Source organism: Cryptomeria japonica, chromosome 8 (genome assembly GCF_030272615.1).
Source record: "Cryptomeria japonica chromosome 8, Sugi_1.0, whole genome shotgun sequence".
NCBI lineage: Eukaryota > Viridiplantae > Streptophyta > Pinopsida > Cupressales > Cupressaceae > Cryptomeria > Cryptomeria japonica.
Window position 1 is genome coordinate 583,658,405 of NC_081412.1, and position 14,060 is coordinate 583,672,464.

At 36.1% G+C, this 14,060-nt stretch overlaps 1 protein-coding gene across 1 annotated transcript in view; it reads left to right on the forward strand.

Moving 5' to 3' along the window:
* LOC131054657 (tropinone reductase homolog At5g06060) overlaps positions 1–14,060 on the forward strand; it is a 78,079-nt gene that overhangs the window by 16,526 nt on the left and 47,493 nt on the right. The window contains exon 2 of the mRNA XM_057989207.2: positions 9,652–9,859. Within this exon, the coding sequence (XP_057845190.1) occupies positions 9,652–9,859 (208 nt within the window). The remainder of the gene's footprint in view (positions 1–9,651; positions 9,860–14,060) is intronic.

Genomic DNA, 14,060 nt, shown 5'->3' on the forward strand with positions numbered 1-14,060 from the left:
GATCTCTACTCGTGGATAAGCTCTTCGTGGTATGATGTGATTTTGCTGGAATCACAAGGGGACTTACATTCAATGACCTGAACGTCTGATTTGCTGGAATCACAAGTCCTATTTACTAACTAGAAGACAAACAAATGGCAAAAGATACAGGGTTCAGGAAGTCTACTCTAAGACCTAGAATGCGAGAAGATGGATGAATGACTAGGTGGAATCCTACTGGGCTGGGTCTCACCATCAGGTAGAACAATTCAACACCAACTCAGTGCGATCTTCTAAGAGATGTTTCAAATATGTCCAAATCGTACACCATCAGATGCTGATCACCATTCAAGATAATGCGTGAACAACAGAGGTGTTATGACTCGGGATTAAGCTTGTTCTATGCCAGTTGACCACGCAAGGCGCTCTTACAGTCAGCAAAAGGCTAGTGGTTTGGGCTAGGTAGATTCCATGCAAGTACATTCAATAAATTCTTTCATTCAATCTAATCATTTATCATCTACAATGAAGATTCAACAAGAGACCATGCGTATTGCAAAGAAACGACACATTTCACCATATCTTCAATGAAAAGGGGGGCTCATTTACAATCAAGGCAACAATTTCTTGCCTTCTCTTCCTACTTTACTCTAATTTCTGTTCTATTCACTATTGATCATTAGCTATTCTAACCTCTATCAACTAACTATTAACCTTTACAAAATGAAGAGCTTGAGCCTTTTATAATACTCTTAATACAATTCAATGGCTCAGATCAATTTTAGATCAATGGCCGAGATTTTACAATGAAAACCCTAATTAGGGTTTGTTACAACAAACTCAATTTTGGCCAATGAAATAATTGCATTATTTGGACACATGTCTTCTCTAGAATATTCGACCAATGGATAACTGGGGTAGGAACATCGAAGTTAGTGTCATCTTTGATGAGTCAGGTACATTGAATCTGGACACGCTGAGGTGGACCAATCCGACTGGAGGAGTGATGACTGGGATGCCACCTTGTCTGACACTTGTAACTTGGTAGATGTTCAATTTGATGATGTTGAGAAGCTAACTTTAATTAACTCTTCTGAAACTATCTGCTTCTTCATTAGACCCTTGCTTTGACCTCCTTTATCTTTGATGTGCTGGATGGATGGTGTACCTTTCCTTGAAATGGTGGTATCGCCTTTCTTTGTTATCTTGTGGTTCCTTAGTGTGGCGAAGTGAAGGGCTTTGGAGATAGCTGGCAATTCCTTGAACACCTTCAGTCTTCCCTTTCGCCTGTGGAACGTCCTTGATGAAGATAGATTGGAATTGGTCGTCCTTGATGATGCTGGATTGGAAGAGCTCGCCCTTGTCCTGGCTTGGTCTTCTTTCATCTGCAAAACAAACCAAAAGATGATTAAGGACACATAATAAATTCATTTCAACATAGCATTTTTCACCTTAAATCATCAACAAGAAGATATTAAAAAGAAGCTTGCTCAAGATTCTCCCCAGGGACATGCCCTATAAGAATTTTGCTCTGGACCCTTTGGAAGGGTCAGGAGCAAATTTTGCATTCCTGGCTCAAATTCTTCTCACTTTGTGACTGTACTTGCTTAGATACATGCCCAAGGATTCCCTCCTTCTCAACCAACACCAAGCTTGATGTAAATTTGGGGCAAAAGAGAGGTTTTAAGAATTTCGCTCTGGACCCTCTGGAAGGGCTAGGAGGGAAATTCTTGATTTGGCTCAATTCCTTCAATTTCAATGATTTCTAGCAACTTGAAGTCACTCCTAAGGACCTCTCCCATCTCAATTCACTTTAGTCTGCAATTGCCTTGGCATATAATTGGGGGAAAAAGGCGGTTTAGTGAAATTTCGCCCTGGACCCTTTGGAAGGGTTAGGAGCGAATTTCCATTTCTAGGACAAAATCTCTACCTTTCATTGCTTTCAAACATTCCCAAAGGCAACGACACGTCCTTTCTTCCTTCCAACATGCCTTGGATATCAAAATTTGGCCAAACAAAGAAGGAAATGAGTTCTAGGTGGATTTTCGCTTTGGACCCTTTGGAAGGGTCAGGAGCGAAAATCTTGATTTGGATTTGATTGCTCATTTTTCAAACTTCAATCTTCTCTGGAGGCAAACACAAATCATTTTCCACCTAAGGAACAAGGGTTGAAGCCCAAACAAGGTAGCAAATGAGGTTTATAATGAATTTCGCTTTGGACCCTTTGGAAGGGTCAGGAGCGAAATTCACCTTTTGGGCAAAATATTCACTTTTCAACGCTTTCAATCATCCCCCAAGGCAAGAACACATCAATCTACCTTCCAACATGCCTTAGAGACCAACACTTTAGCCAAAATTAGGAAGGAAATGAGGGTTATGAGGATTTTCGCTCTGGACCCTTTGGAAGGATCAGGAGCGAAAATCTTGATTTATCCAATTCTCTCTCAAACTTGATCGATTTCAAGGTCCTTTCAAACTCCGAAATTTCCATTCTAGGTTGATTTTCACCATTTTGTAGTCTTAAACCTCCTCTCTAAGGCAAACATGCATCCAAGTCTCCTCAACTATGCCTCAAAAATCCAAAACTTGGCCATATGAAAGAGCAAAATAGAGGAAAAGGTGAATTTCGCTCTGGACCCTTTGGAAGGGTCAGGAGTGAATTTCGTGCTTTAGACAAAATCCACACTTTCAAACATCTCAAATCACTTCCCAAGGCAAGAATATGTCAACTTGCCCTTACCATGCCCAAGGAATCAAGGTTTCCAGTGCAAACAAGGAGAAAAAAGGTGTCTAGGGAGAATTTCGCTCTGGACCCTTTGGAAGGGTTAGGAGCGAAATTCACATTTAGGCTCAAATCTTGATTTCATTAAAGGGTCCAGAGCGAAATTCACATTTAGGCTCAAATCTTGATTTCATTTCTCACATTCCTTCATCCAAACAAGTGTTTTGCCCTCAATAATGCCTAGGAATGAGTTAGTTCTAAGTTTGGGTCAAACTAGAATGTCTTATGGAGAATTTCTCTCTGGACCCTTTGGAAGGGTCAGGAGCGAAATTTGACATTTTGGTCTCTCCGTCAAGATTCATGCATGGAATATAACATTTAAGTATAAGAAAGAATTCTTATACTTTAAGTTATATTCCATATATACTGTCAGGATGTTTGAGAGTGGTTTCGGACCTCCAGGAGTTATAATGCAAAATCTAGTTTTTGGAGGATTCTTCAGTTTTCCAGACAGTCAAATTTCAGGACCAGGATGACATTCCAGACTTAGCCAAATTTCAGGACATTTGAAGATCAGGATGACATTCCAGACTTCATCACTCACCAACTTGACCTAACTCGGACCTTCAAAGAGGATATTCACTCACCAAGCTTCATTGACCTCCTCAAACTCAAACAAGACACAATTAGCAACGAGAGCAAAACCAGGCCCTAAGGAAGACTCTCAAAGAAACCCTAATTTTGGGGCCCCGTGGACTCACCCTGGCTCAAGTAGAGCCTGCCATCCTAGTGATCCCTCTGGCAACACTCAAAATGCAAAGGCTAACAGACAAACCCTAAAAACTTAGAAAGCAAACCCCAGAAAGCAAAAAAAGTAGGGGTCCCCATTTGCAATGGGGCGATGTGTGAATACGTCAAGGACAACCAATTCCAATCTATCTTCGTCAAGGACGTTCCATAGGCGAAAGGGAAGACTCAAGGTGTTCAAGGAATTGCCAGCTATTTCCAAAGCCCTTCACTTCGCCACACTAAGGAACCACAAGATGACAAAGAAAGGCGATGCCACCATTTCAAGGAAAGGTACACCATCCATCCAGCACATCAAAGACAAAGGAGGTCAAAGCAAGGGTCTGTTGAAGAAGCAGATAGTTTCAGAAGAGTTAATTAAAGTTAGCTTCTCAGCATCATCAAATTGAACATCTACCAAGTTACAAGTGTCAGACAAGGTGGCATCCCAGTCATCACTCCTCCAGTCGGATTGGTCCACCTCAGCGTGTCCAGATTCAATGTACCTGACTCATCAAAGATGACACTAACTTCGATGTACCTACCCTGGTTATCCATTGGTCAAATATTCCAGAGAAGACATGTGTCCAAATAATGCAATTATTTCATTGGCCAGAATTGAGTTTGTTGTAACAAACCCTAATTAGGGTTTTCATTGTAAAATCTCGGCCATTGATCTCAAATTGATCTGAGCCATTGAATTGTATTAAGAGTATTATAAAAGGCTCAAGCTCTTCATTTTGTAAAGGTTAATAGTTAGTTGATAGAGGTTAGAATCAAAGAAGCATTAATCGTTTGGGGAATTAATCGACAAAACCAAAGTATAAGATTTTTTGAAAAAATCGGGAATTAATCGAGAAAAGATTGGCAAAAAATCAGATTAAATAAAAAAGTAAAAAATTATAAAAAAAGAGACAGAATACTTTCTTTTTAAATTTAAGGGCATTTCCATAGCACAAAGATGTAGGTAGGTTGCTGAATTGGAATTAGAATCGGGGTAAGTGGGTACAATACATCGATATGTCAAATTTTTTTGGAGGAACTCGGTACGTTCTGTACATCTATACAAAAACCATATTAAAAAATAAATATATTTTTAAAATTAAATATATATTTATTATATATTCAAAATGATATAATATACATTATAAATTTAAAATAAATATTATTATATTTACATTTATTAATGGTCTATAAAGATACAAATTTGTTAATTTATAATTTTTAAATTATTTATATTTCTAATTTACAATTTTATTAAATTATATAATTATTCTATATAGTTTAATAAATGACACACTAATATAATATATAATAATTTTAATTTACAAATTATTTTATATATATTAATTATATATTAAAAATTAAATAATATACATTATAAATTAAAAATAAATATTATTATATTTACATTTATTAATGGTCTATAAAGATGCGAAGTTTTAATTTATAATTTTTAAATTATTTATATTTCTAATTTACAATTTTATTAAATTATATAATTATTCTATATAGTTTAATAAATGACACTAATATAATATATAATAATTTTAATTTACAAATTATTATATATATATTAATTATATATTAAAAATTAAATAATATGGTCTTATACCCTTATATGCAATATAAAAAATAAAATTAAATAATATACATTATAAATTAAAAATAAATATTATTATATTTACATTTATTAATGGTCTATAAAGATGCGAAGTTTTAATTTATAATTTTTAAATTATTTATATTTCTAATTTACAATTTTATTAAATTATATAATTATTCTATATAATTTAATAAATGACACACTAATATAATGTATAATAATTTTAATTTACAAATTATTTTATAATGTTAATTATTAAATTATTTTTAATTATATATTAAACATATAGTAAATAATAATATAAATGAATGTAAGGATTGTCGCTTATAATTTTTTTTATAAATACCTATATAAAGTTTATAATCTCCAAATTAGATGTCATAGTTTTTAATTTAGAGGTCAGATTTTAATTTAAAGTTCTCAATAATATAAAGTTACCAAAAATAAGGAAACGATGGAAAGCTTATTCTCGTATTTCTCAAGCTTTATCAGTTGCAGAAACGTATTTCCAATTTTTCATTTATAATTCCCAAGTGAAATAGCGAGACAAGGTGAGGCTCTTATTCAAAATGCAAACAAAAATATCTAAGGTTTCAATTTTCAGCGATACAGAAAGTCATTAAGGTTTTGCAGAGGTCAAAACGTCCGGCAAAAAATTAAGGACAAAAATTTCAAACCCTAACTGATTCCATGCAAACTATACCTAGAATCGGTCTATTTTCACAGGTGATTTTTAGGGTTTATGTCATTTTTTTAGCCGAGCAGATATTTCGCAATTTTTAAACACGATTTAAACACGATTTTGCAGAGTTCTACCCGCAATTAATCGGCCAAAGTCGTTGACTGATAGTTAATGATTTTTTGGCCCGACTTTGGAGAAAAAATCGGCATTTCTGATGATTCGCGATTATTCACGATTAATCGCGACTCAATGCCGACTTTTGCTTCTTTCGTTAGAATAGCTAATGATCGATAGTGAATAGAATAGAAATTAGAGTAAAGTAGGAAGAGAAGGCAAGAAATTGTTGCCTTGATTGTAAATGAACCCCCTTTTTCATTGAAGATATGGTGAAATGTGTCGTTTCTTTGCAATACGCATGGTCTCTTGTTGAATCTTCATTGTAGATGATAAATGATTAGATTGAATGAAAGAATTTATTGAATGTACTCGTGTGGAATCTACCTAGCCCAAACCACTAGCCTTTTGCTGACTGTAAGAGCGCCTTGCGTGGTCAACTGGCATAGAACAAGCTTAATCCCGAGTCATAACACCTTTGTTGTTCACGCATTATCTTGAATGGTGATCAGTATCTGATGGTGTACGATTTGGACATATTTGAAATATCTCTTAGAAGATCGCACTGAGTTGGTGTTGAATTGTTCTACCTGATGGTGAGACCTAGCCCAGTAGGATTCCACCTAGTCATTCATCCATCTTCTTGCATTCTAGGTCTTAGAGTAGACTTCTTGAACCCTGTATCTTTTGCCATTTGTTTGTCTTCCAGTTAGTAAATAGGACTTGTGATTCCAGCAAATCAGACGTTCAGGTCATCGAATGTAAGTCCCCTTGTGATTCCAGCAAAATCACATCATACCACGAAGAGCTTATCCACGAGTAGAGATCCTACATAACAGAACCTTGGAGTTACTCCGACTGATCCTTCGGCAAGATCTTCAGCAGTCGGGAAACTTTGTTCAAGAGAGGATAAGATACCTTGGTATTTTATTCTGTGTTCGCATGTGTACAAAAAACACATCAGCAGGTAGTCACTTATCTCCCATTACTCTAAAGGAAGTTTTATCTATAGTCAAATTGAATCATCAAGGTTGAGGTTTTTGTCTGTAACGATGAGGACCTTGTATAGGTTGATTAGGTGGATTGAGAGGTAAGAGGAAGTAGCCATGGTGGAGTAGGATAGAGCAAGAGCAAACCTTTGAGTGTTGTTGTCACTGAGACATAGGTAGATATCATGGCTTATCATCATCAAGGACCTATTTTAGAAGCCAATGGAAGACTTGTCTTTATGTTGGGACGGGTGATGTAAGTTAATGTGAGCCATAGACTTGTAGTTTTAGCTTTGATAATTGTTTTGATGCCATGGATTATAGATTTTATAATCCATGAGTTTTGTAGACAGTATCTAACAATATTGTTTTCTTCAGCTAAAATCTGCTTTTATACTCGTTATTGATGTGTAGTTTTGTAGGTGATCAAAGTAGCTTCTATTTGATTAGTTGTGTCTTTAAAGGTTATTTATTAAAAATCCTCTATATTTCATGGTTTTTTGAACTTTTCAATTTGCTGAATCTAAGTCTTGTAACATTGCTATACATCTCTATGCTATCGAAATGCCTTTAAATTTAAAAAACAGCAGGGTTTTCTCCTTTTTTACATTTTTTAAAATCTCAAATTTTCCTGATTAAATTCCTATATTTTTTGAAAAAATCTTAATCTTTTGGTTTGCCTTTTTTCCCCCCAAAGATTTTTGGTGCTATGACATGAACATTATAATCCTTAAAATTTCCGTTGTCACATGCCAAAAGAAGGTCTGCATGACTTTCATCATGATCTATTCATTTAAACTTTCCAACATAATTTAGTGAATTGTTTCAAGCTATGGTTAGGAAGTTATGATCCCTGAAAAATAGCTGTCCTGATTGGCACTCTGACACTCAGTCACATGGATCAAACTGATTCAAACACCTGTTGATGTTTGGCACTGATACTTTATAAACCATCCCAAGCTAGTGAGAGTTTCTTTGTCATATTTGCTGATGTTTAGAGGTTTGCAATTGGAATTTTTTCTTCAGTTTAAATGATACCAAACCTTAGTTACAAACAGTGCTAAAAATTCGCTAATATAAGCTGCTTCATTTGCATTTATGCAGAGAATATGGAAAAGGTTCTAGAAGCAAATCTGACACTCTGAAACATGGTATATTGCTTAATAGGGAAGCCAGTACAATTCACTTTCATTAATACAGAAACATATAGAATCAAAGGATTAGGAAGGTGAAGAGAGGGAAAGAGTATCACTGCTGGTCTAGATTGAATTTTTAGCAATTCTAAATGCTTTGGCTTCGGAAGCTGGTAAATAGAGCATGGCAAAAAAATTTCTAATCCTTTATTCGTCAAAGATGCTGAAAAAAAATTAATCTCTAAATTGTCAAGAGTAAAATTCCTTTAAACATGTATCTTGACTTATTAGGTTATGATTCAAATGCAAACAAAAACTGAATGTTTCAGAAATATTTTGCATCAGCTGTAGGTTCTCTGTTATACTGTGACATGTAGTATTCTTTTAGAAGAACAGAAGCTTTGCTGACTAAACCATTAGATGCCAAATGAATCACAAGGTTAGAAATGGTGCCTATTGTCTCCTATATTTATCAGGCCCACCCACAACCTTCTTTAGGTATAAGGATCATTAGATGAATAGTTATTTTTGAAGAAAGATTTTTATATTACTAGCTTCGTGGCTGGGTTGGGAAAAGGTGGTGTCTCATTCCTTGCTATATGAAAATATATATGAACTTGTAACTGGATTTATTGATTTGCTAGAGAACAGCTTTCTATGCCCAGTTTCGTACTCATTTGTAAACGGTGAGAGTTACAAGTTCTATGTCACACCATATATGCCTCAGTGCCATTTTCTTGATTTACATGTTACACATGTTGTCCCCAAGCAATAAGACATAATTAATTTTCTTATGTGGCCTCTTTAGCTCTCACAAGACGCATCCATGCTATTTTTGAGGAATACGCTCAGAGCTTCATTTTCTCAAGCAAACTCTTCATAAGATTCCATCATAAATATCAGTGTGGTTCAAGATGGCAGTTGAATCTACCATTGTTCAAAAAGCAATGGTATTCCAATTATTGTTGTTCATGTTATTTATGTATAATTAAATATATATGTTTAATAATCACAGGATATATCTGTATCTGGAACTGGCATATGTACAGTTGGGATGAAATAGTATGAATGTGAAATTTGATTTCCACCCCTTGAAAATATAAAAAAAGAATTAAGAAGGAAGAAATAGAAAATGAGTATATGCATTAGAAAGACAGGCACAACACTGTTCTTGAACACAACTTCTCTTTGTGCTAATGTTTGGAGGGTTAGAAATTTTTTCAGCTAGATTAAAAACTCTGCGATCACTCACAGGACTCGTGAGTTGAAATTGGTGCCTGAGTGATTTGCAGAAAAACTCGACCATGAGTTATTGCAAAAACTTGCCAGGATTCCAGGTTAAAAAGATCATGGAAAATCATTAAAAACTCGTGAGTCAGGGTTTGACTTGCACAATTTTATGAATTTTTATTTAAGTAACAAGTTGTATTTGACCTGCATTTTACCCAGTTCTAAACAATCACATTATCTTCATCTGTATTGGCTTATGTATCCATATAGCTTAGATATATTTCATTTCTTTCTTTCCTTGTCTTATTCTCACTAGAAGTTTCTATCCATCCCTGTATCTATCTTTGTGAATTATTGTCTTTGATATTGGAAATTATTAGTAACATGAAGAGGTGTCACCATTTCTGCAGAAAAGTTGTTGTTGAGGAACTTGCTGGTTTTGGAGCTGCTGTTTATACATGTGCTCGTACTGAAAAGGATCTTAATGAGTGTTTGACTGAGTGGAAAGATGCAGGATTGAATGTTGGTGGTTCACCTTGTGACTTAACATCACGCACAGCACGAGAGGAGCTCATGGAAAAGGTTTCTTCATTTTGCAATGGGAAGCTCAATATATTGGTATGTTTGAGCAGATTCTAATAATTCTCTTCCAGCATTTGCACCTCTGATTTAACAAGTTTAATGCTTTTTGGTCCATGTGTATCTTGTTTCTTTCTTTCTCCTAGATATTACTTGCATGTTTACTTGTTATCTTTTTGGATGAGCATGGGATCTTTGGTACTTGATGGTTTGGATTGTTTTGTAATGAGAATACTGTTGATGAGTGTTTTATGACCATACCAACATAGAATAAAATACCAAGGTATCTTATCCTCTCTTGAGCAATATCCCATGTATGCTAAGTTTGCGAAAGATCATACAGGTGACTCCAAGGTTCTTCTTTGTTAGGTCCTGACATGTGGATAAGCGCAATGGTCGTTGTGATATGCTGGTAACACAAAGGGACTTACGTTTGAATCGTTCTTCACTTCTTTTGCAATGCTGGCCGTAACTTCTTCATCGGATGTTGCAATCTTTTGATGCTTCTTCTTTTAACGGACACAACTGAAATGAACTGAAATTAAAGGGGAAAGGTTTAGAAGGATCTAAAACTATTCCTAAGGACAATGATATCAATGGATAGTGCTCTAATGGACAAATTCCAAATAAACCAAGTTCTGCTTCGCCAAGATCAACTACAACTCCACAAGAACTGGTGCAATCTTCCAAGGGTTATGCAAAAGATTTTCATATCATAATGAACACCATCATAACGAACAATGTACATTCAATGATCGAAGTTAAGCACCCATATAAAAAAAAGGCTCAGGCTAACTTTACACTGCAAATAGAAATCATCTAAGTGCAAAAAGTATGAACCATTGAAATTCATCAAACATTGTCACATTCTCCATTAACATCAATGCACTTGTAATATCCCCTAATAAATTCTAAGTCTAAGTCTAGACTAGACTAGCATATTAATTCTTTTATATTAGTTTTCAATTCACTAATATAAATTAATTAATTAATAAGTGATTTTTGTAATATTAATTACCCATTTGTTAATATAAATTAATTAATAAGTTCCTAAACTACTTGATAGTTTATCATTAGTTCTAAGTAATGGGAATAGACTTATTTGGTTGGTTCGATTCAGTTCGGAAACTACCTCTGGGATTGATTTAAGGAGGAAGAGATTTGGGAATGGGGGGAGAAGAATGTGAGATTGTGAAGCCTGCGTGTAAGGATACACGTCTAAAACTTTCTGCCTTTCGTCAGTTGGAAGACTGGCCTATTGGTCGTGTGATTCTGGAGCGGAATTATTATTCATGGGAACAGCGTGAATTTCTTTTCGGAATGACTCCTGTGAGTTATGATGCGGGTCTGTGCATTTTCCTCCACTGCGAGACTGGGTATGTGTTGTGACGTTTTCACACATCACCCCATTAAAATGGGGACCCCCTCTTTTTTTTGCTCGGTTTTGCCTGTTTCTCTCTCTGCTTTTTTTAGGGTTTTGGATAGGTGAGCGAGTCGTCTGGACTAGGGTTAAGCCTTAGGGTTTCTATTTAGATGTTTTCAAGCCAGAGTCCAGTCAATTTTGAAGGGGATTGTTGAGCATCCTCGCGTAGGTTGCAATTTTGAAATGGGGTGAATCTATCAGGAGGTCAAATGAATCTGTCTAGGTTCAGTCGGAATTTTGAATGCAAGTCCAAATTTTGCCTAAGTGTTAATGATGGAATTTTGAAATTTTGTTTGAGTGATTTTGACCAAATTTTGGAAATTTTGATAATTGATCCCAGGCATTGGAAATGGCCTAATTTTGCCTTGTGAAGTGACTGAAGTCTTAAAATCTTGGTATTTTGGCCTATGGAAGTGAAAGTTCGCTCCTGTCCCTCAACCAGGGACCAGGGCGAAAATGATATTTTATGCATCTTGGTTATTAATTTATTTCATTTGTCTTGTGTAGGGTTGCCAGGAGATGCAGTTGAACACGAATCGAAAGATTTAGAAGATTTTTTGAGACTCAAAATGGCAAATTTTTAAAGTTTAAAGTCAAAACTCTCCTGTCCCTTAGTCAGGGACCAGGGCGAAATGACTTACTTAGACCATTTTGACCTCATTTTGATCAAATTGAAGCGTCAAGGACGCAATGGAAGGTGAAATCAACATGATGGAACGCCAGGATTTAGCCGTTTGCAATGAAAAGTTGAGATTTTGACCTCAAGGACAAAAATCGCTCCTGTCCCTCACTGAAGGACCAGAGCTTGTTTCTTAAAATTCAACTATCCTTGCAGGACTAAGGCGATTTTTGGATTGGAAGAGGTAAAGGAGGACATCTTTTGTCCATTGAATATAATTTGAAGAAATTTGCAAACAAGGAAACATGCTATGAAGACAAATCGCTCCTGTCCCTCACTGAAGGACCGAAGCTTGAAATCCAAAATTGCCTTGTCCTTGAAAGATTTGAACGATTTCGCGATTTGAGAAGGACAAGGGAGGTACATTTTACTCGTTGAATATAATTTGATTGTACCTCGAAGGAGAAAATTGGCCCTAGAAGCAAAATCGCTCCTGTCCCTCTGCCAGGGACCAGGGCGAATTTCAATGATAGCTCCCGTCCCTCTCTCAGGGACCAGAGCGATTTTCTTATAAGACAAGTTTTGGCGAAGTGAAATGAGTTTTTTAAGTTTGAGGCAAGTAAAAGGAGGCGTAACGAATCTATTGAATATAATTTTGAAGAGTGCAAGACGCCAGTGAAGCCTATTTTGTCCTAGGCGCTCCTGTCCCTCTCCAAGGAACCAGAGCGATTTCTTCCTAAGACAAATTTCTCACCAAGTTGAAGCAAATTCCATGTCAAAGATGAGTGAAGGGGAGCATAGCGGATCCATTGAAGATAGTTTTAAACGTTGGCAAAGAATGATTGAGCCTACAAATGAAAGTTCGCTCCTGTCCTTCAGTCAAGGACCAGGGCGAAATCTTGGTTATTTAGACTTCCCCTTCGAATTTTAATAAATCCAGGCCAAGGTACAAGGGGGCGATGATGTTTGGAACGCTTCGAAGAAGAACAAAGTTGCAAGGACCATGAAAAGTGATGAAATTACCCAAGTTCGCTCCTGTCCCTCTCCTAGGGACCAGAGCGAAATGTCCAAGTATACTTAATTTTGAGATGTCACTTCCATTTCAAACGTTCAAGAAGGAGTAAGAGACACCATTTTATACTTTGAAGACAATCGAAAGTTGATAAGAACAAGGATTAGCCCAAGGAACAAAGGTTCGCTCCTGTCCTTCAGTCAAGGACCAGAGCGATTTCTATGAAGACCATCATCCCTTCCAAAAAAAAAACCACGCCAAGGCAAAGTTATACAAGATCGAATATGTCCTTGGAAGGATGATGGACAAGGAACCAAACGTCAAAAGGTGACTAACTTAAGCAAAGATGCAAGTTCGCTCCTGTCCTTCAGTCAAGGACCAGGGCGATTTCTACTAAACTGGTCATTTCCTTCAAAAAATTACGTCAGGGCAAGGTTACACAAGGTTGAAAATATCTTTAAGAAGATGATGAACGAGAGGTTAACGACAAAAGGTTGGCAAATTTGAGCTAAATGCAAGGTTCGCTCCTGTCCTTCAGTCAAGGACCAGGGCGATAATGGTTCTAAGAGGCATTCATTTACAAAATAGAATCGATCAAGCATCAAGTTACGAATGAAGATCCCAGTTTGGATGTAGGAGATGAAGTTTCAAACGTGAAAAATGCAAGATGGAGGACCTAAATGTATAATCGCTCCTGTCCCTCTCCGAGGGACCAGAGCGATGTGGTTTGTATCCCTTACATCTCTCATGTTTTGGCGCCAATAAATGTTGAAATACATTAAATGCTAAAATTCGATAAAACCTTGAAATATTTTTGGCATTTAATAAAAGCGCATGGTATTTAATAATTAATTTTGAGCCTAAAAAATCAAAATTTTAATTATAAAGGCATTTAAAATTGATTAATTATTAAATTAAATAAAAAGGGAGGGCGCTTGGGGTATTATTTAATGTTTTTATAAAGTCGGCCTTCTCCTTTTATTAATTTTGTTTATTTTTGGTTCTATTTTACCAAGTCGGCCTATGGATAATGAAATGGTGAGCGCCTATATAAGAGAGGTGTGTTGAGCGATTTTAATCCATCATTCACTCATCATTTCAAATGCGATTTGGAGGAGCAAGGAAGGAGGTGCGAAATCTAGCTTGTGTGGAGCGAATTTCTACCAAGTGTGGAGACTAAGGAGGG